The 27,751-nt window shown below is 43.5% G+C and overlaps 3 protein-coding genes across 5 annotated transcripts in view; 2 read left to right on the top strand and 1 right to left on the bottom strand.

Annotated features, from left to right (window-relative positions):
* Nucleotides 1–162: 162 nt before the first annotated feature.
* On the bottom strand, nt 163–10,056 carry ints7 (integrator complex subunit 7). Its single transcript, XM_036986823.1, is given in 11 exon segments — nt 163–2,219; nt 2,221–2,378; nt 2,631–2,819; nt 3,153–3,359; nt 3,795–4,013; nt 5,013–5,141; nt 5,288–5,386; nt 5,693–5,821; nt 5,968–6,086; nt 6,940–7,105; nt 7,659–10,056. Coding segments are annotated over 11 exon segments (1,866 nt in total). The 5' UTR covers nt 7,944–10,056; the 3' UTR covers nt 163–2,053.
* dtl (denticleless E3 ubiquitin protein ligase homolog (Drosophila)) lies at nt 10,046–18,675 on the top strand. 3 transcript variants are annotated; one of them, XM_021611567.2, is made up of 15 exons: nt 10,046–10,293; nt 10,726–10,830; nt 10,943–11,035; nt 11,162–11,223; nt 11,331–11,451; nt 11,813–11,878; nt 12,291–12,406; nt 12,510–12,583; nt 12,823–12,926; nt 13,202–13,306; nt 16,514–16,626; nt 16,768–16,857; nt 17,217–17,355; nt 17,639–18,339; nt 18,509–18,675. In XM_021611567.2, the coding sequence occupies exons 1-14, from the start codon at nt 10,242–10,244 to the stop codon at nt 18,316–18,318; spliced, it is 1,920 nt and encodes a 639-aa protein (XP_021467242.2). In that variant the 5' UTR covers nt 10,046–10,241; the 3' UTR covers nt 18,319–18,339; nt 18,509–18,675. The 3 variants fall into 3 exon arrangements, with proteins under 3 accessions (XP_021467242.2, XP_021467241.2, XP_036840694.1); XM_021611566.2 differs by having other exon boundaries at nt 17,639–18,675; XM_036984799.1 differs by lacking the exon at nt 13,202–13,306 and having other exon boundaries at nt 17,639–18,675.
* Nucleotides 18,676–18,950: 275 nt separating this feature from the next.
* The window catches only part of ppp2r5a (protein phosphatase 2, regulatory subunit B', alpha isoform), a 76,935-nt gene continuing 68,134 nt past the window's right edge, over nt 18,951–27,751 (top strand). Inside the window, exon 1 of the mRNA XM_036984800.1 lies at nt 18,951–21,084. Coding sequence (XP_036840695.1) covers nt 20,940–21,084 — 145 coding nt within the window. The 5' untranslated portion in view covers nt 18,951–20,939. The remainder of the gene's footprint in view (nt 21,085–27,751) is intronic.

The following is a 27,751-nucleotide window of genomic DNA, read 5'->3' on the forward strand; positions in this document are numbered from 1 at the left end:
TTATGCACTGCAGCGGCCACCAGAGGAGAAGCTCTGTCGTTCTTCTTCTTCGGGAATAATGTTGGCGGATCGCATCCAATTTAAACTGCATCCCCCTGCCACCTACTGTACTGGAGTGTGAGGCCATTCACGGCCTATATACATTTATTTGTGTTAAGGTACAATACAATTTGAGAAAGGGAAAATTTCCATTGCCAACTATTAGCCCTTTAAAATTAAACCATATTTATATAACAAAGAAACACCCCATTCCACTATTTATCTCCTCTAATCCTTCTCCAGACCTAAGGTCTGGGAGGACAGAACACTACCAATCAACACCCTCTGCAACTGTACTGCAGTAAAACCTCGCAATCCCAAGTATTTGCCGCTGCCACCATAACCTCTATTTTCTGTGACTTTCGATCCATTTCTGCCGTGCAATTGACAACCATAGCTATGAATGCCAAGAAACCTACCTTACTAAAGCACATATTCTTCCCATCACTCTCTGCCTACTCACAGGAATCATCTCAGGATCCCTCACCCTGTAACCATCTTCCTCTACCTCCCTCTTCATTGCTTCAGCATACAACACTTTCTGTTACTCTGACAACAACCTCAACCTGCCTTTCTCTCACCGGACACCTCTGATCTCCAGCCCCATGGGCACTCCCACAACTTTCTCCACCGAAACTACATATTCCTTCGTCTCATGCCCTCCTGCATACTTCTCATATCTAGGACTCTCCCTCCTACATACTGCTGCGAGAATCTGTGTTATGGGACTTTCTCCTCCAATGGGTTTTGAGAAGGAGACGAGGGGAGAGAGGACGTGAGGAGTATGCAACTGAGATCTTCCCTATGGCGACGACGCTGACCAAAACCTTGGATTTGAGCAAGTGCCGACTGTCCCCACCGATCACCAAATGATTTTGAACCAGAGATGATGAACAGTGTTATTTTTTTTTTCTTCAAATAAATAGCATCAGTGCCTACATCAGTCCATCACTGAAGCTATTGTGGAATAAAATGAACTGTACCTAACTGAAAAAAACATACATTTCTGAAGGACATGTAACAATAACAGAAGGGGCTGCATACAAGTCAAATTGATCAAGAGACAGTAGTCCATCCATACTTGTACCAAATATCATTATTACCGTTCAATGATTTTGTTTTGCCACCGTCGAACATTATTCTACAATAGTCACTGACCGCCCCCTGCTGGTCTTGTGAAGAACAGCGCCGAGTAAAGGGATGGAAGGTGGAAATGGTTTAGAATACTTTCACTGGCAGTCAAGGGCACCTTATGCTGAGGCGGCCCTGCCCATGGATAATTTAATGTAATGGCTAAATGCTGCATTCTCTTCACTAAACTACAGATGGAGTAAGTAGCTTTGCTGAACATTTATATTTCCACTTTACAAGTCCTTTATTGAAAGCTAATAAAGGCACAAATATATATTAAGTGATGTAGAATATTAATATTGTGATCTTGCAGACATTGATTTAGCTTCGATCTAACTTCATTAAATAAGCACCATTCACCACAAATACGCCTGATTAGCCTGTTCTCTGGGCAGCCGAACGAGCAGAGCAGAGACTGTGCGTTATGTAGAGAATCCCACACATGCGCAGAAGCTTTGGCTCTAGCGGTTGGGAAGAGGGTTCCAGACAACTCGGATCCGCAGCCAATCCGTATAATATAATGGGCATTTGTCCTACTTCCCCCACGTGACAACAATTAAATTACACTCGCACAAAGACTCACATTGCGGAGTTTGTGGTAAAATGTGGTCTTTAACAATTGGAAAATGTATAGAATATTAGTAAACAGTCACCTGAAATTCTGCCAGACAAGCAACCTCCTGGGGGGGCTGAACTATAACGTTCCATAGCTTTGTCTCCCTTCCTCCATTCTGTGACCACTAACCTAAAAGAAATGGATAAGTGAAAGCAACCATGAGTAGGTGAATGCTCACCAAACCGTTGCCTCTATTTCTTCAGTCCAGTCATTTCAGAGAAGGAAAGGGAAGGAAACAAACCAAGACCTTCGGGACAAGGCAATGGGTTAGAGGGGTTTTACGAGGGTATCACTGGAAGTGGGCATGTACACTACTCCTCTGGGGGGGGCCGGCTTGGGCCTAGCCTGCTGTGCCTGCTGCTGTTGGTGGTGGTGGCAGAGCTGCTGGGAGTAAAGGTCCTCCAGGGACTTGACCGACACAGTGATTTTGGGCCGTCTTCCACTCCATGCAGATCTCGTCCACCACTGAGGCCTCCACGTTGACCGTGTGGCTGCCCAGGATGGAAAAGATGAGCAGGAACTGGGTGCTGAAGTAGTCGTTGTGGGGCTCCACCCGCGGCTCAATTTCATTGGTCTTGCTGACCAGTGGAATCTAACAGGAAATTAAATATGCTGGCGGTTACATACGTTGCCATTGTTGTATTAATGAAGCTGAACCATTGGGAGTTGTACTATTTTTTCTTTAAATTAAGATAAACGTTCTAAAACCATAGTAGCTAGAGGCATTGTAACAGTGTAGGAGTACAGCCTCAACAACTTATAACATCAGCCCATTACGGTATACTGTATATAACCATTGCAATAATCATTACTAGGGCAGGGGGTGGGATAGCTGCAGAGTCACCTAGTATTCCAGCCCACCAGTCTTGGTCTGGAGAGCGGAGCTGACGTTGAGGTAGACAGACTGAATCTTGCCGAACAATCCGGGGGTGGAGCCATGCTGCACCACGCCCTCCACCTTCAGAGGCAGCTGTTGGTTGTTCTGCACCGGGATTGGCTCGGTTGGGGTCCGAGGAGATGGGGAGAGAGCAAGCTGGAAAAGCAAAACATTTACAATAAGTCTGGATCAATTTCAATAAATAGTTTAGATGCAAATACCACTTCTAAAAGGTAATTCCATATATGATATACATTTTACAGTGTACCAAATACCAATGCATCAAACGGCCCCTAAAGCAAGAAATGAGCTACAGTAGTGTATTCCCAAAAGTATTTCCATTGCTTTAGTTAGTTCCCTTAAAATACTGGTTGACTGGAGGTTCTGGAAGAAGTACCTCTGGAAGGACAGTGCAACATTAAGCAGAGATATGACCGCGTCACATCAAATGACTGCACACTGACTATAAGCAGGTGGCCAGTCACTGACCGTCAGGGAGGTGATGCCCTTCTGGTAAGAGCGCAGGGCCTCTGCGATGGCCGCCATAGCTACACTGTAGTCTCTGTCCTCCAGGCCGCTAAGACACAGCACGGCCTGGGAGAACTTCTTCAGACCGTTGAGCCAGAAGTAGAAATGCTCCGAGGCCACATGCGTCTGCAGGCTCTGGTACAGCTTGGTGGAGAACTCATGGCAACCCTACAGAGAACAGAGAGGGCCAGACAGGACAGAACAGACACATCAGGACAGTAGGGTGGAAATGCTGCTACACTGATATCTAAGGCATCGGCATCAGTGACTAATGACTAAGGCTTGAATACTAACTTGAGATCTGCGCATTGTAACTTGAGTTTTCACGGAAGTCTGCCAATGACATCAATGCATAATTTATGCGAGTGTCAAGTTAAGCATGCACATTTAGGATTCCACCGTAAATGAGGGCAACAAAGATCTTATCTATAAATACAGTATAGGTCTAGTCTTTCCTCTTTACTTTACTTACTTCACCGAGAGAGGACTACAAGAGCCTCCTTGACATCACTATATTAGGTTAATTTGACAGGGACAATAATTAACATTCCTGTAAATGTCCAGATTGAATGAGTCTTGACTTCCCACAGACTAGAAACTCACCATGCGCGAGGTCTGCCAACCGATGGCCATGTTCTCCAGCTGCTGCTTGATCACCGTCTTCACCTCCGCCGACAGGGACGACTGGCTAGCCACAAACACCACAGTCGCCAGGGAAAGGTGACACATGCCAGATGTCAGTATCTTGTAGGTGAGATTCATGATTGGAGAACAGCTTTGGAAACAACTTGAATAGACTTCACACGCAGAATTTATCAGAGACCATTATGACAGAACAAATCAGTGCTCACTCCTTAGCTTCCTATTAACCCTTTACACTCGTGGGAATTTGCCTTAAATGAAATGTTTCAATTTCAATAAACTTTTATGACTCAAAGAAGAGTCTTCAACTATAAGGTGTTTTTTTGAGCTCTCCTAGCTGTGTCGTTGAGGAACTAGAGCAAGCGCACTTGTAGTTGTTTTGTTTGCATCCCTGCCATCACACAATTACTGTTGTTGTTTACGAATCCAAAAACTGTCCATTATAAAATCGCAATCTAGGTCAGGTAGGCATTATTTGAAAGCTTTTTATATTGCCAACATAACTAGCTAAGTTCTAAAATACAATATTACAGTGTTAGGCTTTAAAAATGCAATTCAGGAAAACCGGAATTTCGGTGCGCATAGAAAGGAGTCATAAGTACGTTCATGTGTGTGTGCCGCCACTAATTTTCTTCACAGTAGACAAACATAGGCTCATTCTATTGAAAACAACCCAGGGTATGACAGTATGTCATCTTGTAACTGTACATCAAATATAGGCTCATTCTATTGAAAACAACCCAGGGTATGACAGTATGTCATCTTGTAACCCTCCATCAACATAGTGATCATAAACGTTGACACTGTATATTACATGACTTTTATAATAAGGAAATGTGAAGTGCATATTTGGACTCACGGGTGTTTGGCTTGCTTGTATGACATCAAAGCAGTATTTATTATAATCCTCAATATCTCATCTATTAAAATATATCAAGTCGTCTTGATTTACAACATTTCCCTCACTCAGACAACAAAACGTGCAGAAGTTGCCCAATTTGCATTTTTTTTCTAATTCAATTTCAATACTACACTTTTACTTGTCCCCTTAGGGCAATAACACTTAATATTAATGCTTTGTGTATCTCTCAGCAGGAGCACCTGCAGCTTGTCGGTGAACGAGTGAATGGCCACCCGGTAGAAGTCCACCAGATCCCCCAGCATGCCCTATCCCAGCACGGGCAGCTGGGTGGCGATGGCCGCCCGGGCGTGGCATATCAGCACGTGTGAGGGGTCGAAGGCCGAGTGCAGCTGGCACAGCAGGAACGCCACAGCCGATTGGCTGAGGTGGGGGCGACTCTTCAGCAGCTGGACCAATGAGGTTTTTTTACAGATTTTATTGTAAACTATTGATAAACTAATAGCTAATCAACTACAGTTTACATGGCACTTTACACGACTACCTAGGAGGCCAAGCATCTTTTCCCCTCACTGTACAAGTACTGTATAGACACTTGGACCAGGGTGCTATCCACCTTGAGCGTGGCCTGAGTTCTGGGGTGGTCGCCCTGACTGCAGAGCACCAGCAGAGACTCCACCCCCATCACGGTGTCCTGCTCCAGATGCATCATGTCTGGGGAGGGAAAGCAGGACAATACCGTTAATATAGATACCACTTTCATCCCTAAATAACACAGGCCAGGCAGCAACAACCATTACAAAAAAAAAACATTTTCTTGGCAAAGAACAAAACACTGCAGTTAATTAAATGGATGACTCTTACTTTATTACCGACAAGCCCTAATACTGTACTGGTATCTGTGAAGGTCTGTGAAGACCTTGGAGTGCTTGTCGGTGAACGAGTGAATGGCCACCCGGTAGAAGTCCACCAGATCCCCCAGCATGCCCTATCCCAGCACGGGCAGCTGGGTGGCGATGGCCGCCCGGGCGTGGCATATCAGCACGTGTGAGGGGTCGAAGGCCGAGTGCAGCTGGCACAGCAGGAACGCCACAGCCGATTGGCTGAGGTGGGGGCGACTCTTCAGCAGCTGGACCAATGAGTTTTTTTTACAGATTTTATTGTAAACTATTGATAAACTAATAGCTAATCAACTACAGTTTACATGGCACTTTACACGACTACCTAGGAGGCCAAGCATCTTTTCCCCTCACTGTACAAGTACTGTATAGACACTTGGACCAGGGTGCTATCCACCTTGAGCGTGGCCTGAGTTCTGGGGTGGTCGCCCTGACTGCAGAGCACCAGCAGAGACTCCACCCCCATCACGGTGTCCTGCTCCAGATGCATCATGTCTGGGGAGGGAAAGCAGGACAATACCGTTAATATAGATACCACTTTCATCCCTAAATAACACAGGCCAGGCAGCAACAACCATTACAAAAAAAAAACATTTTCTTGGCAAAGAACAAAACACTGCAGTTAATTAAATGGATGACTCTTACTTTATTACCGACAAGCCCTAATACTGTACTGGTATCTGTGAAGGTCTGTGAAGACCTTGGAGTGCACCAAACCCATTTTAACATGAATTAGTCCACTACTGGAAGTTTTTCTTATGTAGAACCTATTTTGGATGGCTGTGAAGTGTGAAGACCTGTGATGGTCCGGTAGCTAATTAAAGATGAGTGAGAGGACATCTCCTCCTACTACCCTATACACACACCTTTCTCTGGAACAGAGAAAACACTCAGGTAGGGTCTTATGTCCCACACATACCTGCAAATTCCCTACTCCATAATCCAACAGCGAGTGGTAAATTATCTTTCATTGGTTATTATGAGGATAATCCATGTTTTCATAATACTGTGTTAATTTATTTTCCTTGAAATGCATTACCTTGCTTACATACTGTAGCTATTCTGAAACTGACTTTCATGTAAATCATTTTAAAAAAACGATTTACTACATATTCAACAAGGTATTCAAAAACCTTCACAGAGTAGGAGTTATTACCTAACAAAACTGATCCTTTACCAGCACACCTACTCGAAGACTCTTTGTGATTACCAGCCCTGCTGTTTTGGGGCTTTGTGACATTCAGTCAATTACTTACGTTGGGTTCAAAACTTTCCAAAACATTCCTTCTTTCTGTTCCTCAGGTGATGCTTTCACCCCTCCTCGGCTCACTGACCTTGTTAAGCTAGCGCAGGAATGCTGTTTCTCTGCCCATGGAGTCACTGTGCCCGCCAACATCGCCATTTCCTATCCAGAGATAGGTGGCCTTTTTAGCCAGGAGCTTCAAGTCCTGGATGGCCAGTCTCTTGACTGCATTCCTAGGGTCCTCTTTCATGTACTGGAGAAACAGCTGTAACTTCAGATAGACAGAGAGAACATATAGAACATATATTTATTTATACATTAAACATTATTCAAAGCCTCCTACTGATCTCACAGAAACTTAATCTAAGGAAAAGAGTTTAGATTTTCTAGCCTGGGTGGGTGCCACAGCATGTTCTCCACTTTTGCTAAGCTATGCTGTCTTGGGACTTCAAGTGCATATAATAAACAGGTCAGTTGTCACTCAAATTCTGTACTTGGACATCTGTTTGTCTGTCTGTTTCGAAATAGATGTACTCTGTCTGCTGCGGTGGTAGGCATCATGCCAAATAGCATTCAGCTGCCAAAAACTGTCTGTGTTGCGTACCAATGGGATTCTAATATCCATTATTGTCCAGGGGAGAGGCTATGAGGACTATTCTTACCAGCATCCCCATTGACAGGCCGACTAGCCAAAATCTGAAACGGAGCCTGACCTCAACGCTAATCTTCACCAAACCCTAAACCTAATTTTAACCAATTTGAAAATGTTATATCTGTTTACACGTCAGCCACGCCCCTTAGTTTCCCTCCGTTGCTACAGCTACCCATTTGGGGATGTCGATGAGCGAGGAGGCGGCCAGCTGGGTGAAGGTGTGCAGGGTGACAATGACCATGGGTGTGTAGGGGTAGGAAGTGACCAGCTGCTGAAGCAGCTCCCGGCTGCTGGAGGCCAGGCTGCTGGAGGCCAGGCTGCTGGAGGCCAGGCTGCTAGAGGCCAGGCTGGCAATGTGGTGCATGTGCTGCAGAATAGGGATTAGCTTCAGTTTCAGGTCCACCGGGGACCTGAAACCAGAGCTGTGGAGGAACAAGAGCATAGTGAAACATAGCATGGGCCAACGGGAGATCACAAGGGGTCATGTTCAGTTGGCATGAAATGGAAGAAAACGCTCAGAAACCAGGAGGTACTATCTGAACTTGTCCAATGGAACGTTTCAACAGGACTCTGTTTCAAAAACTTTGTAAATAACAAGGTGCCAACAAACAATGCATACAAAGTTGTATAGCGGCAGAAGAAGATATTGGGTAGTAGGGAGTAGGCTATTTAATTACGTTTTTTACTGACCACGTTTATTCTAAAAATGTCTGTCCTCACTCTGGTAGCCTATGGACAAACATTACAAATTAGCTACGTGGTGAGTTGATGCCTATTCGGCAGCTAGTGAATTGATCATGCTACTTTGTATGCATTGTTTGTTGGCAACCTTGTTATTTACAACGTTTTTGGAACAGATTTCTGTTGGAACGTTCCACAAATTATACCCACCCAGTCAAGAGGTCTGAATACTTTCCGAAGGCACTGAATGCAATATTTCGGAATCAATTGTCTGAATTGTGAGACTAATGATGACCATCTTGCAAATCTGAAACACATCTACTGTGTGGAATGTGGACTAAACCACCCTCATAATAATCAAGCTCTAATGGAAAGACAAAGAGAGCAACATGCCATGACACCCGAGCATGATTGCTCTGGTCACAGGGTCGTTGCTGTGGACCGAGAGGTAAAGTCAAATTCAGGTTGGATAGTCGACGGATATTTGTCTGTAGTTTTCCATACGTCCACCAACAGCAGTTACGGACCGTCAACATAGTGACAAATGTAATTTTTCAAATTTCAATAGCTCTTTATTAACCATTACTCCTAAAACTTTCAAACCTGGTTGTAGCTAACCCGATGGCAGACACACACATTGCACACACTTTTTTTTGTCTATTTACATCTCACACCATTTAAAATTATTTATTTACATTTCTGAAATTCAATAGCGTCTTGTTCATGTGACCCATACACCTCAAACATGGTTCATAATGTACACTCTGTGGGCCAACACATTGCACACCCTTTTGTTTGGCGATTTGCATCTCATGAGATTTTATGAGAATTTTTTAAAGATTCAAATTTCAATAGCTCCTTAGTCTTATGACCTACAACCCTCAAACTACTTTCAGAAAATCCACTGAGTAGCCATGTAGCACAACCTTTTGTTTGTCCATTTTTATCTCACACGTTTTAACATTAATTTTTAATGTTTCGAATTCCAACAGCTTGTGTGACCTACCTACAACCCTCAAACTATTGTCAGAATATCCCCTGACAAGCCTGATATATTGCACACCCTTTTGTTTGTCCATTTTAATCTCACGCAATTTTACATACTTTTTTCAAACTTTCTCATTTCAATAGCTCCTTGGTCATGTGACCTACTGACCTCAAACAAGGATCAGAATGTCCACTGACTACCCTTCTATATTGCACACCCTTTTGTTTGTCCATTTTCATCTCACAAGATTTTACATTAATTGCCTGCTCTGCTCCCCTGAAGGACAGTGTCATTCACACACCTATTCATTTGGGCCTTCTCCCTTGGGGATTCCTGAACTCCAGGTAGGCCCCATTGACCTGGTGACCTCCGACTCCAGGCCTATACTTCCAGACCGCCTGCGCTATCCCTGGGCCTGAGACCTACTCTCCCTACCCGGTCAACACCCCTCTTACTGGGCATCACCGAGTCTCAGCCATCTCGATAACCTTGTCCACAAGCGGAACCGGGGCATCCACACTTAAGCACCCCTCCCCGGACTGGGAGTGTCTGAATGTAGCTAGCTAGTTTTAGTTTGTTTATCACTGTGACGAATAGCAAACAAGCTATCTTGTCATTTTAATTGTAGTAGCTAGCTTAGCAAGCTAGTTGCTTGATGACTGGTTAACTGTACACACCTTTGTCCAACTCCATGAAAGCTGAATTTGTATCAAATGATTGTTCCCCATAACCAGCCTCTGACAAGAATGGACGTGCAGTTAAAAGCGACATTGCTTATATTTTAGACTTCACGTGAAATAACTTTATATTCACTTCAACGGTATAAACTTGAAACTCATTCCGCACAAAGGTAGAAAGTGACGTAGTACAGGAAGTATAAGCTTTCCAACCAATCAGCGAGTGTGATGTAGGTTTCGCGGGGGATTCGTGTTATATTTATGTTACTTAACAACAATATATATATATGTGTATGTTACTTCAGTTCGCGCGAATGGGGAGCCACGAACTGATGACCACCGCACAGAAATCCATCTAAAAAAAATCGAAATATTAGAAAAATCGGCTAGCTTCAGCTAAGTTACATAAATGCTTTTTCGCTCCATTGTCGACAGAGGAGTCCGTAGACGGAGGTGCAATGGTAACAATGTCAACTTATAGTGATCCAGACAGTATTCAGTCTGGTTTGACTCTTATTAACGTTAACTAGCTATAACTTTAGTTAGCCTAAGTAAGCTAGCGGTCCACTTCAGCGTTGTTGGCTACTAGGCTGGCCATTGTGTGTCGACTATAGCTAGATCAATCTACTCAGTCGATTGTTAACTCGTTCATTTAAAAAAAAACAATAATATCCTGATCATGTTACTATCTTATTTATACTCGATGGCATATTTTCATTTAATAGATGTGTCTTGTTAATTGTTGTTGTGGGAAGTACTGGTGGCTAGCTCTATAACTAATGACTAACGTGCATAAGCTAAGGACCTACTCAGGCCGGACGGGGTTTAGAGTGGCTCTCCATACAGTATTACACTGCATGTTCCTGAGTGGCTATTTGTTTATTTCCCAACAGACCTCAACCCAAAATACAATTTGTCCTCTCTGCTGGACGGCTACCAGTGTGCCCGTCATGATGAACACATCACATACGGGAATCCGGGGGTCGCCTTCGCTACAGGTAATACAATAAATATTGTACTCAGTCTTTGAGGGGCGACAACCATTAATCACTGTCCTGATTTCGTAATTTATTTATTTGTTTTTACTGCTTATTTTCCTGTCGATTTCAGCCCCGGGGCTGCAGGGCGTCCTTGCAGTGGCCAGTGAGGAGGGAGTCCTGAGGCTGTACAACACAGAGAACCGACAGAGTCCACTGCTGAAAGGTATGTTATGCCTGAGTGACAGAATCGCAGCTGTTTGAATCACCAGTCTAGCTTGTTTTTTTGTTGGACCATGAAACATCATCAGAGGCCAATTGAGGTACAAACTTAATGTATTCTATTCCACAGAATGGTTGGCACATGATAATGCTATCTGTGACCTTGCTTGGGTGCCAGGGGAGGCTAGCTTGGTGAGTAGACGTTTTTCCTGTTTGTTTCACACAGTGATCAGACTAGTATTTTTTTTATAGACATTTTGTAGGACACATGATAAAATAATGTTTGTATTTACCATCAGGTGACCGCGTCAGGTGATCAGATGGCCAAGCTGTGGGATGTGACATCAGGGGAGCTCCTTGGTAGCTTCAAGGGGCACCAGTGCAGCCTCAAGTCTGTTGCATTCACACAGCAGGAGAAAGGTACATTTCTAATCAATTCAATATAACTTTATTGCCCCAGAGTGGCAGCACATGATACATTGTAGACATTCTTCCTGAATGCAGAGACACTGCTTGCTCCATCGAGTGTATGGTCTTTCAGACTGTACATGTGTACAGCCATGCCACAAATATTTGATTAGTCGTAGGCATCATCACTGACCACTGACAGCTCAGCTACTGAAAACAAAGCTCTTCTTAAACGACTGCTGCAGAGTTTCTGTTTTACCCCAGGAGACCCCATGCTTTTTAGGCCAAATACACACTTAGTTTTTTGTGTCCGGACACTTCTTCATGAGTAACCATGGTAACCGTCCACTCTGGCTACTCTCTTCTCCCACAGCTGTGTTCTGTACTGGGGGCCGAGATGGGAATATTATGGTCTGGGACACAAGGTGCAGCAAAAAAGGTAAAGCCAGATATAAAAGTGATTACGCTTTTCTTTAGTGTAAACGATGTTTGAGTTTTTCAGTGAGTAATCTTGAAACCCGGAACTAAAATCTTGGGTTATTGCATCAGATCCTTGATTAAGTTCCGCTGGGACACGTGTTAGAAAATATACTATAACGTGGAGCAATAGCAGGCCGGTAGCTCCACTCCCCTCTCTCTGCAAGTTGGCCAAATGTCCCCTTTCCGAAATTCGAAAAGAGGTGTACACCTGTCCAAATGATCAGTTACAAAAAAATCTGTGCACCGGTACAACGTACCTTGTTAGTCATCGCATCCTACAGTTTGTTGGCAGACGCTACTATACCAGTTATGTTATGTAGTCTGTCCAAAAGAGATTATTCGGTGAGTAATGGAGTTTGTTTTTCCCTCAGATGGCTTCTACAGGCCTGTAAAGCAGATCACTGGAGCTCACAATAAGATGGACAGAAACACACCCTCTAAGACAAAGAAGAAACGCCCCGGCACACGCGGCATGGACCCCTCTGTGGTGAGTGGTAATACCCTAATACCCTTAACTGACTCGGTGTCAGCTTTGTTTTTAATGTTGAATAGGGGATTGGGATAACTGATTGTCTCCATCTCTCTTGTAGGACTCCCAGCAGAGTGTCACGGTGGTTCTGTTCCAGGATGAACACACACTCATCTCCTCAGGTGCTGTTGATGGGTAAGAATAATCTAATAACACAGGACCATATTCATTGAGACACACCGTAACATAATGTTTTACAACGGGAAATTAAAGCAAGCATTTCGTATTAGATAAATTCAGATGGTACCACCCTGTTTCCTTGCTTTTTTTGCAAACTGAACATGACCAGATGACTGTCGTAAGGATGTATGTGACGCCTGCATCACGCAGAAAGATTCTGACATGAATTGTGACGTATTTATCCTCCTAAACAGGATAATCAAGATGTGGGACCTCCGGAAAAACTACACAGCGTACCACCATGACCCCATCCCACTCCAGGCGTACCCTTACCCAGGGACTAGCACACGGAAGCTAGGTGGGTTTTCTCAAACATGGCTATGGCCCAATTTGAATTCTTCAAAATTGCATCTTCCCTATGTTGAATTAGACTAATAATTTGTCAGACCTCACTGGATTGGTAAAAGGTCTTTGGTGTCTGGAACTCCTACTTTCACCTAGTCAACAGTATCAGATCAGTGATTACTTCAAGGAATGAAGGAAACATTTTACAAGTATTCAAATAGGGCCTAGGTTGAGTCCATTTTTGGGGTTTCCCAGTGTAGAACCTAGCCTATGTTGTTTGTGTGACAGGTTACTCAGGGCTGGTGTTGGACTCCACTGGCTCCAACCTGTTCTCCAACTGCACTGACAACAACATCTACATGTTCAATGTCAGCGGGCTGAAAACCAATCCAGGTAAACAAATGATCCATACAAAGCTCATTCTATGTCATTCTGTTTCTATGGCTACATCCATCAGAAGCATGTCTGCATTCAGCCCATGACTTTGTTTTATAGCAAGTTAGTTACCACCCATTCACATTCAGCTCGCCAATGTTTCATTCTGCCAGTACCACTTTTTACCACCAGATGGGGCTGCACACTACTTCTGTTCAGTTGAGGCTATTTGATGTATGGGAAGCTGTCTGTCAGTTTGGCAAAAATGCCATACTTTGGGAAGATTAATTTTATTAAATAGCTAGTTGTACAGCATGGGGTTGCCAACCTTTTCAAAATATTGTGTGTAATTCCCCTTTTATTCCAGATGTGGCTGTTTTAATTGCACATTTAGCAAGTGAGGAATGTGCTGTCTAATGTGCCGGTCTAGCGTTGGTTCTGTACTGCTCATTTAATGGCAAAGTTAGAAAATAATAGATAAGGATATACCTCTGCCAGGTAAGCCTACTTTTCAGTTAACATTTTAATTGAGAAGATTTTGGGGATAGTATTTCTGTCAACCCACAAGATGGTTGTCACATGCACTGGCTGGCTACGCATGGACAAACACGCGCACCACACAGACAGACAGGGACAATACTACTGGAAATTAATTATTGTGTTAAGTTTGGCTTTTTAAACCAATATTGACAAACTAAGTGTGGGATAATGTCAATGTTGCGTTGATTAGATATTAGCTGGGAACTAATGGTGTCTGATATTTGTGAGATTTATTTATGACAGTTTGTGGTGGAACACCTGAAAATTGCATGTACTTTCAGAATTGTTTGGTGACCATCGACCTGTTGGAGACCCCTGTTGTACAGCATGACCACTGTTGTACAGCCACATAATGAATTTGTCTACTGTCATTCATGTGCCTGACACTTATCATAATAAATCGTCTTTACAATAGCCCAGAGGTTGTTGAATGGCTGAGTGGGTACCTCCGTGTACAAGAGACTGTCTGACTGAAAGATGAGAAATAACTCAGTGTTGTTAATGAGTCATCAAAGTCTGGGTTGTGTTCATTGGGACATGCAACAGAAAACAATTCAGGTTTCAATGGAAAGAGAAAATTAGCCGTTCTTATTGGACAAGTCCAGGTAGTCCTCCCTGTTTCACTCAATTCCCCTTTGGTGCTTTAATGAACTGATCGTGTGTATGTATTGATATTTAGTTCTGTCCTTGATGTTCTTGTCTATTAATGTTCTGTATTATTTCATGTTTTGTGTGGACCCCAGGAAGAGTAGCTGCTGCTTTTGCAACGGCTAATAGGAATCCTAATACAGTGCCTTGCGAAAGTATTCGGCCCCCTTGAACTTTGCGACCTTTTGCCACATTTCAGGCTTCAAACATAAAGATATAAAACTGTACTTTTTGTGAAGAATCAACAACAAGTGGGACACAATCATGAAGTGGAACGACATTTATTGGATATTTCAAACTTTTTGAACAAATCAAAAACTGAAAATTGGGCGTGCAAAATTATTCAGCCCCCTTAAGTTAATACTTTGTAGCGCCACCTTTTGCTGCGATAACAGCTGTAAGTCGCTTGGGGTATGTCTCTATCAGTTTTGCACATCGAGAGAATTATTTTTTTTTCCCATTCCTCCTTGCAAAACAGCGCGAGCTCAATGAGGTTGGATGGAGAGCATTTGTGAACAGCAGTTTTCAGTTCTTTCCACAGATTCTCGATTGGATTCAGGTCTGGACTTTGACTTGGCCATTCTAACACCTGGATATGTTTATTTTTGAACCATTCCATTGTAGATTTTGCTTTATGTTTTGGATCATTGTCTTGTTGGAAGACAAATCTCCGTCCCAGTCTCAGGTCTTTTGCAGTCTCCATCAGGTTTTCTTCCAGAATGGTCCTGAATTTGGCTCCATCCATCTTCCCATCAATTTTAACCATCTACCCTGTCCCTGCTGAAGAAAAGCAGGCCCAAACCATGATGCTGCCACCACCATGTTTGACAGTGGGGATGGTGTGTTCAGTGTGATGAGCTGTGTTGCTTTTACGCCAAACATAACGGTTTGCATTGTTGCCAAAAAGTTCAATTTTGGTTTCATCTGACCAGAGCACCTTCTTCCACATGTTTGGTGTGTCTCCCAGGTGGCTTGTGGCAAACTTTAAACAACACTTTTAATGGATATCTTTAAGAAATGGCTTTCTTCTTGCCACTCTACCATAAAGGCCAGATTTGTGCAATATCCGCCTCATTGTTGTCCTATGGACAGAGTCTCCCACCTCAGCTGTAGATCTCTGCAGTTCATCCAGAGTGATCATGGGCCTCTTGGCTGCATCTCTGATCAGTCTTCTCCTTGTATGAGCTGAAAGTTTAGAGGGACGGCCAGGTCTTGGTAGATTTGCAGTGGTCTGATACTCCTTCCATTTCAATATTATCGCTTGCACAGTGCTCCTTGGGATGTTTAAAGCTTGGGAAATATTTTTGTATCCAAATCCGACTTTAAACTTCTTCACAACAGTATCTCGGACCTGCCTGGTGTGTTCCTTGTTCTTCATGATGCTCTCTGCGCTTTTAACGGGCCTCTGAGACTATCACAGTGCAGGTGCATTTATACGGAGACTTGATTACACACAGGTGGATTGTATTTATCATCATTAGTCATTTAGGTCAACATTGGATCATTCAGAGATCCTCACTGAACTTCTGGAGAGAGTTTGCTGCACTGAAAGTAAAGGGGCTGAATAATTTTGCACGCCCAATTTTTCAGTTTTTGATTTGTTAAAAAAGTTTGAAATATCCAATAAATGTCGTTCCACTTCATGATTGTGTCCCACTTGTTGTTGATTCTTCACAAAAAAATACAGTTTTATATCTTTATGTTTGAAGCCTGAAATGTGGCAAAAGGTCGCAAAGTTCAAGGGGGCCGAATACTTTCGCAAGGCACTGTAAATACCAAATACGGCCCTGGTATTGTTTGCAACCACTATTCCTTAGGAATTAGCCAAGAATGTGGCCCAGGGGGCTTTGACCTACCATGTGACCAGTCTCTTGACCAATCAAGAAGTAATATATGGAGAGCCTCTTCAGGATCCTATTTGTTGACCACTTTGTGTATTCGCACTGTGTACTCTGAACAACTGAAATGTTCTGCTGGTTTCAATGTCTAGTTCTGTGCAGGTTATTCCTGATGTTCATACATGTCTTTCTATTGCAGTGGCAGTCTTCGGTGGTCACCTCAACTCCTCGTTTTACGTGAAGTCCACTGTTAGCCCCGACAACCAGTTCCTGGCTAGTGGCTCAAGTGACCATCATGCGTACATCTGGAAGGTGAGCTGCCATTTTGATTTGACCAATCCAGTGAAAACCTTTGAAAGGCAGACTGATAGACAATGGCTGACAAATCAACATGCTTTGACTATTCTATCCATGCATTTATTAGTGTCTTACCAACTTATATTCCGATTTCAGATCTCCGACCCAAAACACCCTCCCATGATGCTTCAGGGCCACAGCCAGCAAGTGACCTCCATAGCATGGTGCCCCACAGATTTCACAAAGGTGAGATCTAAGATTTTGTCAATGTTCACATAGCCAGCGTGATTTCAGATGAGTTTGAGAATACTCATCCTACAGCGGCCAGGAAAGATACCCTTTAAGCTGCCTTTATATCCGTTCTGTGTCCCTGGAGAAAATGTTTTGTTTGATCTGCTCATTCTAAATATTATTATTTTGCCATAAAACAGAACTGTGGTAGTTGAAGTGGTCTGGAGGTGGAGGTGCAGGTTGGTAGCCTGGGTAGACCAGACTAAAAGCAGTGTTCACCATTGAAACAATGAGTGCAGCATTCAGTCTGGTTTAACCAGGCTAGGAGAAGTGCAAGTTGGGGCCCTGTGTAATGTCATGTTCTGTCTTGGCAGATTGCTTCCTGCTCTGATGACAACACCATACGGATCTGGCGTCTGGACCGGGGTACAGATGGAGGAAAGTCTTCTGTCGGAGAGGCCAATCTGGTGGGCTGGGCATGTCCTAAACCTGCCACCACCATGCCCAGTCCAAGTGAGTACCACTACTGCTGCTATCTATCAGTAGAGAGGGGGTCCATTAAATGTTTTACATTCCAGTCAATTAAAGAATTGGATAGTACATGGTTCATCTTTACTAAAATGGCCTGATTGGCAGTATCTAAAATTCCATATCCATTGCGGTGGTTACCATCCGCAAATGCTTTTACTGGTCTGTATAGCCTGTATATTTCCAAGCATAACAAAGATGACCATTTCCAATGATTCTTGAACAAGCTGAACTCTTGATTGAAACTAAAACTCTGTTTCTCTCTCAGTGCCTTTGAACGACACCCCAGCCAAGATTCCCCGGCCAAGGCATCTGGGGGCCCTGGCCTCCCCCCAGCCTGCTGCCTGTGCCCCCAGAGGAGCAGACCTGCCTCTCGCCTCAAGCACCACCGCCGCCTCCCCCCTTCAGACCCAGGGCGCCAGGGCCACCCTCATACGCCAGAAAACGCCCTCCATCAGCAACTGGTTTGCCCGGACTCCCGGGGAACAGATCTCCCCTCCACTCCGCAAGGTGCTTAGCCCCTGTCCCATCCCTACCCTTTCCTCGGAGAGGACGGCCAAGCGCCGGCTGGAGAATGGTGACAGTGGGGCGGCAGGGGGCTGTGAAGGTTCAGGGGAGTGTGACTGCATCACAGGGCTCCACCCTGCAGCCAAGAGGAGCCGGGGACTAGCAGGAGTGTGCTGCCCTAGCAAGGAGCCACCTCATGCGGCCACAGATAGGAGCGAGGCTTGGGGAAAAGCAGACCTCCAGGTGGAAGACCAGAGGCCTGTCCCAGCCACACAGGCTGACAAGGAGAAGAGCTCTCCAAAAGGGGCAGACTGGTTGTCAGCAATGAGCCAGAAGCTGAGGAAAGGTGTGGGAAAACCCAGCAGCACTCCCAGAAGCACCAGTGCCCCCAAGAGGCAAGATGGCAGGATACCGACCTCACCAGTATACACAAGATCCTAAAATTACAAGTTGACCAGAAATGTATGAAGTCTATTGATGTTCTTAACAGGATTTGCGCCATCTCTTGGACGTGTTTTTCATAATGTGATAACACATGGTGTTCCCAATGTAGAAAATACATTGATGTCTCTTACTGCATAACCAGGAACCTGTTATCATTTACCTTTCTGCTGTTCCTTCCTTCTCCCAGGCAATGTCCTCTCCCTCCTGGGCAATGCGCTCACTGAAATCCATTAAGAAAATATCTTCCTAGTTCCAGCGAAGGACTCGGGAGTGATCAGCTTGGAATGAAATGGTTTTCTCCATGCTGATTCAGAGAGATAATATTTATATTTGTAATAAAATAGATATTTCCTATATTTGTATTTTAATTTGGATCACTGTTTAACATAGAAAAATATTTTTAAAGATATGAGGGTTGATTCTTAACCTTAATATACCCAATATTGCACCCTTTTGAGGATCCTTACAATGAGTTGTCCACTCAACATAGAAGACAAACTTACAAGAGATTCCTGTTCTCACGTTTTTATTTTGTACATTCACTCTGTATACAATGATCCGCTTCCCCTCCGCCAATCCTAACCTTAACCATTAAATGTGTCTAGGGGCAACTTCACCCTACACCATTCATGTCTGCACAAGTTTGAATTCCAGTCTTGGTTCCCCATTCTGAATAATTAGCTGTGTCACTACCATATCACACTATAAGTCATGAGTATTCACAAAGGCCATGAGACTAAAATTACCATTAGTAAAGTCTGTCAGATTACCCTACAACATATTTAGATGATAATGCAGCAAGCAAGTCCCTAGACATGACAATACTTACAAAAGTACATTAAAACCAAACTTTGGGTGAGTTAGTAGTGTTGTTAGTACTACATTATAACAGTTCACAGCCCATGCAATGCTGTTCAAAGGTTTCTGACACTGGTCTCCAACCTGTTTTTCCAGTATACTTTCCACTTCTGTTGTTGTAACTTGACATGTGTTTGCACTGTGTTAATCCTGTCTTCACATACACACATTTTTACTGAAAGGAGACTAAGAATGCATGATAGTTTGTAGTCCTGTCAACCTGCAACATTCTTTTGTGTCTGTCTGAAACATGGATGTCTGGTGTCTGAGCTAGTGCCTCCATGAGAACATTTTCTTCTGCTCTCTGCATGTGATCACATGTGCAAAGGTTAGCATGCTACTAGTGCTGGGGGCTTACAGAGGATCACATGATTGTGGGGTCAAACAATCTTTTTAACCTCACACCACACTGTTGGATCTCTGCTGCAAATATAGGTGACATTAATTGGATGTTAATGGATAAATATAGTAAGTGATGTAATTGCCTGGCCTCAAAAGAAGCACTCGTCTGAAATGACAATGTTGACATGTTTTGTTTATATGGACACCGTATCCTGCCTATTTATAAACGTTTCCAGTTGCCAATTTACTGGTATTTGTTTTCTGATCATATTGTCACATGGTTTAGAGCCCAGTCTTCAATTGGTTTAAAAAAAAAGGCATGAGCATGCCTGTTTCAACATTTTGGTTGGACACTGCAGTTGTCTGTCAAAGACGTAAACTTTTGTCACTAAATGCAACCCGACAACGATGTACTCATAAAGCTGTTAATGGTTGCACTGAGTTTGCAGTGTGGCGGATTTTTACATGGAATTGTGTAATCTAATAAATCGAAAAAGTTATTGACGTCCGAGCACAAGTAAAAAGTGATTATCGGTGTGTTCAGTGCAACTCGATATTTCCGACTAAATGGACACGGGAAAGTACTGAACATGACTCCATTGGCGCCGTGGTTCTTCCGATATACGAACGTTGCTGAGTAGTTCGAGGTTGCCAGACTTCATTCGTCCAGACTGTTTTTTCATTTTGACAAAGCCAACTGCTGCTAGAAGACACGGAATACAATATTTATTTTTCTTGTGGGAAATAGTATGAATTTCATCATGACAGTTCGCTTTAAATTGTAAATGTTCATATTATCTAGTTAACGGTACGTTTTAACGAAGCAGCTAGCCAGATAGCTAACGTTAGCCAAGCAGCCAGCTGGCTAGCATTAGCATTTTTTGTCTGTCATTTAAAAAGCTAGCACTGACAGCTAGTCTTATGCTAGTTAGCATAGGTGTTCTCTCTGAAGTAGCTAACGTTAGCCGGTTAGCTATACAAATGACAATTATAGCAACAGGTTGCTATATTGCAGAAATTACAATTTAAATATACCCAGCAATTTAGTTAAGCAGTGTTTCTGCTGTCAGTCTATTAGCTAACGTCTACCTAGATACGTTTTCTCAAATCTGTCATGAGTTGGCTGGCTTGTTGATACGCGTAGCGTTAGCTAACGCTAGCTAGTTTTCTAAACAGCTCGCTGGACTCAACAAGCGGGACGAAAATGCGGGCTTTACATGGAAACTGATTAACTAGCAAGCTTCAGTGGATCAAACAAGCAGAAGGTGTTTTTCAAAGTTTGATGCTTACGCCATTTCAAGTTGCAGAAGATTTTGATGCTCCTGAACTGGGAGACATAGACCACTTGTGGGAAACCCTAAATCTATCGTTGGTGCACATGTCCAAAAATACTTTTACGATACAGTTGATGCTTCAAAATGTCGGCTATCTCTGCGTCTGAGAAAGTGGACGGGTTCACGCGAAAATCAATGAGGAAGGCCCAGAAACAGAAGAAATCTCAAGGGTCGTCCCAGTTCCGAACTCAAACTTTTACCGAGCTTTCACCCTTGCCGCAGCTCAAAGGTAAGAAAATAAAAAATGCTGCCTGAAATAGTCTCAAGTGAAAGGGTAGCGGTGTTGACACTTCCCGTTTACTCTAGCAAACGTGATCAATACCTGACGTAGTCGGACATTAACTATTTTCTACCAATCTGTACAGTCAGATGGTCTGTACAGAGATAAAAATGTGTTGGTCAATGAAACGCGGAAGCTTTGGGTAGCTAATGACAGTTGCATTTTCAGCCTCTGTTCTTTGGCACCTAGCTGTGATGTATGCTCACAGGGAGGACTGAAGTGCAATCCTGGCAAAGTAGACTACTTCGAGAGATTGATCTAATTGCTGATACTTTTGTGTATATTGTGCACTGCCTACGTTTTAGCTGGTGTGAAATCCCCGTCACTGCCTGTCAATTTCTCCACTCAGAAATAGCACCATTGTTATTTATGCATGGTAATGGCTCTTTTGACAGCTATATATTTTGTACAGTGCTACTAGTCACGACGCATCTGGATAGTTGTTGGTTATTTTCCTGTACAAGACATAAGGCCAGACACATGCATTTATTTATGTTTTGAATCCATGAAAACTACAGAGCCCTCTAAACATCGGCCTACTACATTAACTTTATATTGTTTGTTTTGGTAAGGAGAAGCCTGCATATGAATGAAATGTTGCTTTCTGAGAATTTCATCCTAGCTGGAGAGTGATATTTTGTACACCTTGGCAGCCAGTAGAACTGTAATGTAGCCTATCTGATCTATACTGAACAAAAATATAAAACCAACATGTAAAACCAACATGTAAAGTGTTGGTCCCATGTTTCATGACCTGAAATAAAATATCCCAAAAATGTTCCATGTGTACAAAAAGCGTATTTCTCTAAAATGTTGTGCACAAATTTGTTTACATCACTGTTAGTGAGCCTCTCCTTTGCCAAGATAATCCATCCACCTGACAGGTGTGGCATCTCAAGAAGATGATTAAACGGCATGATCACCTTGAACTGGGGACAATAAAAGGCCGCTCTATTGTTGTCACACAACAATGCCACAGATGCCTCAAGTTTTGAGGGAGTGTACAATTGGCATGCTGACTGGCAGTAATGTCCACCAGAGCTGTTCAATTCTCTACCATAAGCCGGCATCAGTGTTGTCTTAGAGAATTTGGCAGTACATCCAACCAGCATCACAACCACAAACCAAGTATAACCAAGCCAGCCCAGGACCTCCACATCCGGCTTCTTCACCTGCGGGATTGTCTGAGACTAGCCACCCGGACAGCTGATGAAACTGTAGGTTTGCACAACTGTCAGAAACCGTCTCAGGGAAGCTCATCTGCGTGCTCGTCGTCCTCACCAGGGTCTTGACTTGACTGCAGTTCGAATTCGTAACCAACTTCAGTGGGCTCACCTTCGATGGCCACTGGCACACTGTAGAAATGTGCTCTTCACGGATTAATCCCAGTTTCAACTGTACTGAGCCGATAGCAGACAACGTGTGTGGCGGCAAGCGGTTTGCTCATGTCAACTTTGTGAACAGAGTGCCCTATGGTGGCGGTCGGGTTATGGTATCGATGGCAATTTTAATGCACAGATTCCGTGACAAGATCCTGAGGCCCATTGTTTGTCATTCATCTGCCGCCATCACCTCGTGTTTCAGCATGATAATGCATGGCCCCATGTCGCAAGGATCTGTACACCACTCCTGGAAGCTGAAAATGTCCCAGTTCTTCCATGGCCTGCATACTCACCAGACATGTCACGCATTGAGCATGTTTGGGTTGCTCTGGATCGACATGTACAACAGGGTGTTCCAGTTCCCGCAAATATCCAGCAACTTCGCACAGCTATTGAAGCAGACTGAGACAACATTCCACAGGCAACTCTGTGAAGGAGCTGTCAATACTGACCGGTTTTCTGATCCACACCCCTAGCTTTTTTAAGATGTCTGACCAACAAATACATATCTGTATTCCCAGTCCTGTTAAATCCAAGATTAAGGTCAAATTAATTTATTTCAATTGACTGATTTCCTTATATGAACAAAAATATGTTGTGTTTATTTATGTTCAGTGTAGTTTCTGTCCTGGGCCTTGAATGTAGTGGCAGATTGCTAAGTTACAGGTAGCCTTTGTTTTACTCAGAGGTTCTTCAATATGGAGACTTGACATAGAACAGTGACAATGAAGAATGTTCACCTTACCTCATATAGTGCAACATTGCAAGTTAGTTTCACTGGAGGGAATGGAAATTGTATGCTGCCAGTGCATTGTTACTGTTAAATCTGAATCTGTTGCTATGCCCTGCAATTTTTTGTTTTATAGGACATTTCAAGCTGGATACTATAACAGTTGCCTCAAAATGAACATTTCCAAGGTCAAATTCCTCAATCCAAACCGTTTTCAGACACAGTGAAACCTGTAGCTAGGGATTACATTGCTTCATGCTCAGCAGTATTATTAGGATTGAGAGAGCGGTTCAGAATCCAAAACCGCTTGGCACTTAAGTGCATACCTCTTTTTATTCTTCATTCAGCAATTATGCCAAATTCATTCCTGGCTACACATACTGAATCTCAATGACACGTGTGAATTGAGCACCAGTGTTGAACTTCTCTTAGTCAATCCACACTTTGCATGATCAAGAGCTTGGTTATTATCTGATGAACTCCTAGTGTGTGTGTGTGTGAGAGAGGGAGACAGTCTGCTATATCTGGGGCCCTGTATGGGGCAGTGAAGATGGGACTGAAAGCCTCACACTGTAGCCTAAATGAGGTGATTGTGGTGTGCGTTTTAAAAAGCAGGGTAGCCACCCAAGTATCAGGATCCAGCCTGGGTAGTAATTGTTCGTTCAACCATCATGAATTATTCCTGATGGGAGAATTGACTAGATAATCCAAACCAGGTCATTTGTACAGTTCATTAAAGGAAGTTGATCCCTCCACTCCCCAAATGCAGCTACAAGGCATCTGTGTTACAATGACAATTTTATCTTTAATGTTTATGCAGAGTAATTTATTGAGCCCCAATAGAGAATTATGTGTCGCTGAAGCCTTTCTGGGAGAGAAATGTCAATGTATTCAGGAATATGAAAGAAGAGTCCATATTGGAAACTCAAGAGTCATGGTATGAGACTGCTGAAACTTAATTTGCTAAAGCAAAACCTCTTACTGACTTCAACAGTCAAGTTCAGACAAGTTAGCCTGCCAACATGTTGAAATGATGAGGGGGAAAAGTGCAGACACTGAACCTTGGGCCTACATGGCATTGACTAGGCTAATGCTGCTTATGGATTGAGGGAATGTTTGACTTGTTTATTTGTGACTTTTCACCTTTTTGTTTGGTTAGAAACGTAATGTGCCATTCTACACTACTCTGAATAAAGTCATTGATGGATATTACAGATTTTATTTTACCTTTTATTTAACTAGGCAAGTCAGTTAAGAACAAATTCTTATTTTCAATGACGGCCTGTTCAGGGGCAGAACGACAGATTGGTACCTTGTCAGCTCGGGGGTTTGAACTTGCAACCTTCCGGTTACTAGTCCAACGCTCTAACCACTAGGCTACCCTGCCGCCCCGTGTGTCACAAGCGGCCCCACACCTGCAGGACCAGAAGGACTGGTGCCGAGGTAGAGAGCCTAGGGGGCTTCGGGCTTCCCTCGGTGGGGTGGTTTCCCACCTGCGCGCCCCCCCATGACCCATGACCTGCAGCAGCAAGCTTCCTCTCCTGATCTTTAAACTCAGAGAGGGAGGGGGGTGGGTATGGAGCACATAACAGATGATCTTTCTCCTCTGTTTGAATGTAAATTGACTACTAATGCCGATTTAGAAATAAAGTTGATCCGTAAAGTTCTCAATTAGTCTATTTTATTAGTGTTTAGTAGCTAGTACTAACATGGTTAACTAGCTAGTATGTGGTTTCATGGCCCTTTCGATTCTGCGAGATAGTTGTAGTCAACCATAACCTCCTAGGCTACTCTTGTCTGAATGGGTGGCATTTTATTAATGATGTCGCCGACTGGTTCAGCTCTGGGCGATAATGCTGGAGTGACTCGCACCCCTTGAATGGAGGATTGTGTAGGGGAGGGGGTTGGTATGTGGGTGGAGTGTTTTGTCGGGGGCAGTATTCCAGGCCAGTGACGTGTTACTGCTTGTATGCATTGAGAACCTTTTTGAGACTCAGAAAACTCCCGACATGAACTCTGAGGGAGTACAGGATGAACAAAGTGGGAGATAATCAGATGTGCACCATGTTGCATAAGGACAAAGAGGTGGGGTTTGGGCATCGGGGCAGTTAAAGTACAAAGAAATGTGTGACGTGTTTTCAGCATTTCTGACAGAATGACCTGCAGAATGAATAGCTGTGCAAGAATGCATGTCTATTTGAGTGACGTGACAGTAATTAGGCACAGTGGTTGGGGGTGATGAGGGGAGCTAACTGGACTTCTTGGTGAGGTTATGATCGCCATGACAGGGATGCTCGTGTGTCATCAGACAGGATTCTGATTCACCCCACCAGCTCTCTCGCTCTCCCTCTCTCCTTCCCTATTTCTCTGGAGCAGAGACCTCATCCTACCGCTCTTGTTTTGGCTAACCTAATCTGTCTGTTCTTCTGATCCCCATCTGTATGCCAGTGAGAGTAATCAGAGAGGTAGCCTAATGTTGTCTTGAGTGAAATGGGTTGCACAGTGGACGAGTTGCTCACCTCTTGTGTAGTGTGGCTAGGCTCTGATGTGTTGATTTGAGCGCTGGTTGTTATGGCAAATTTGGGACAACTTATTTGTGGTTATCGCCGTGTGTGGTTGTTTGACTCTGCTCAGGTGTGGGCCCCACACAGAGGTTTACGCCTCGCTCATTTGATTCATGACTGGTTTCGTCAGTGGTTCCCAGGAATGCTTCCTGCCTACTCCCCAGAGGACTCACTCTGGTTCCCCTGTTGTTCCCAATCAGCTACAGGTCGATTTGCTATGTCATTCACGTTTAAGTGTTCCCTGGGTATTAAGATGGTTAGGTGAAGGCCTGAACTGTTTTCATTTCTGTTAAATCCATATCCCTGACAGGGAGCGATGTGGTTGAGTACCTCCAGTTTGACATAATTGGCTTAGCTGTGTCTGCACAACACTGATAGGGGAACGACAGCTTTGGTTTCATATTTAATGCCTCCATCCTCACATCACCTCTGTGTAAAAGTCATTTTACACAAATAATTAGCAATTTTATTAATGTTGTGAAAAGTGTTTTCCTCTGGTATAGTCCTCAATAAGCCCACACAACATGGGCATATTTCCCAAAAAATAAACAGCTTGGCATTGCTCATATTTCTTGACGCATTCTAATAGGCTACCCGACATAACTTAATGGCATTATTACAGTTTAACCCACAATCTATGCATCATGACAATAGCCTAAATGTGAGTTTTCTCAGCTTCAAGTTCCTTGGTATCCACATCAACAAACTAACATTGCCCAAGCACACCATGACAGTCACGAAGCGGGCACGACAAAACCTATTCCCCCTTTGGAGACTGAAAATATTTGGCATGGGTCCTCAGATCCTCAAAAGGTTCTACAGCTGCACCATCGAGAGCATCCTGACTGGTTGCATCACTGCTTGGTATGGCAACTGCTTGGCCTTCGACCGCAAGGCACTACAGAGGGTAGTGCGAACGGCCCAGTACATCACTGGGGCCAAGCTTCCTGCCATACAGGACCTCTATACCATGCAGTGTCAGAGGAAGGTCCTAAAAATTGTCAAGGACTCCAGCAACCTTAGTCATAGACTGTTCTCTGCTACTGCATGGCAAGCGGTACCGGAGCACCAAATCTAGGTCTAAGATCTACCCCCAAGCCATAAGACTCCTGAACATCTAGTTAAATAACTACCCGGACTACTTGCATTGCCCCTCCCCTCTCCACACCACACTGTTGTCATCTATGCATAGTCATTTTAATTAACTTGACCAAAATGTACATACTTCCTCAACTAACCGGTGCCCCTGCACATTGACTCTGTACCGGCACCCCCTTGTGTGTGTGTCTGTCTAATATATATATATATATATATATATATATATATATATATATATATATATATATATATATATATAAATTTTTACTGCTGCTCTTGCAGTACTTGTTACTTTTATATCTTATTCTTATCTGTATTTTTCTTAAACTGCACTGTCGGTTAGGGGCTCGTAAGAAGCATTTCACTGTAATACCTGTATTCGGGACATGTGACTAATATAACATTTTATTTGATTCATGCTATGTTTGCGCTCCTTCCCAATCTAAAGTAATTGGTCAGTTTGGGTAAGTACCTGTGTGCAGGAATGAGAGAGGGGCTGTGGAACCTGTTGTACATAAACTAAATGGCTTTACTACACAATGTTTGGCCAGCTATAATGCATGAATCACAGTATAGCAGGCTGGGGAAGTACTGCAGCTGTAGATATTCTGATCTTTCATCCTGCAGTAGAGATTCTGGAGTGTTTATAGCCCCATGTTGTGTGATAAGACACTGAAATGACGACTCACTGGGAGACCATCATTGTTGCCATGGCAGCCAGAAGCCCTGCAATGTATTTCTCAAAGCATGCTAGACCAATTTTTTTTTGTTGATTTTCTTGAAGATAGCCGGCTTCATTTAAAGTCAGACTTCAGCGGCGTTCTAAAGCTGGATTCTGATCA

Source organism: Oncorhynchus mykiss, chromosome 8, assembly GCF_013265735.2.
Source record: "Oncorhynchus mykiss isolate Arlee chromosome 8, USDA_OmykA_1.1, whole genome shotgun sequence".
NCBI classification, from domain to species: Eukaryota; Metazoa; Chordata; class Actinopteri; order Salmoniformes; family Salmonidae; genus Oncorhynchus; species Oncorhynchus mykiss.

Bases quoted from the DNA above. Each gene is read 5' to 3' on its own strand.
- dtl (XM_021611566.2), top strand. From the start codon at position 10,242: ATGCTTTTTCGCTCCATTGTCGACAGAGGAGTCCGTAGACGGAGGTGC. The intron at 10,831-10,942 runs GTAATACAATAA...TGTCGATTTCAG, and splicing joins GGGGGTCGCCTTCGCTACAG to CCCCGGGGCTGCAGGGCGTC. The intron at 12,927-13,201 runs GTGGGTTTTCTC...TTTGTGTGACAG, and splicing joins GACTAGCACACGGAAGCTAG to GTTACTCAGGGCTGGTGTTG.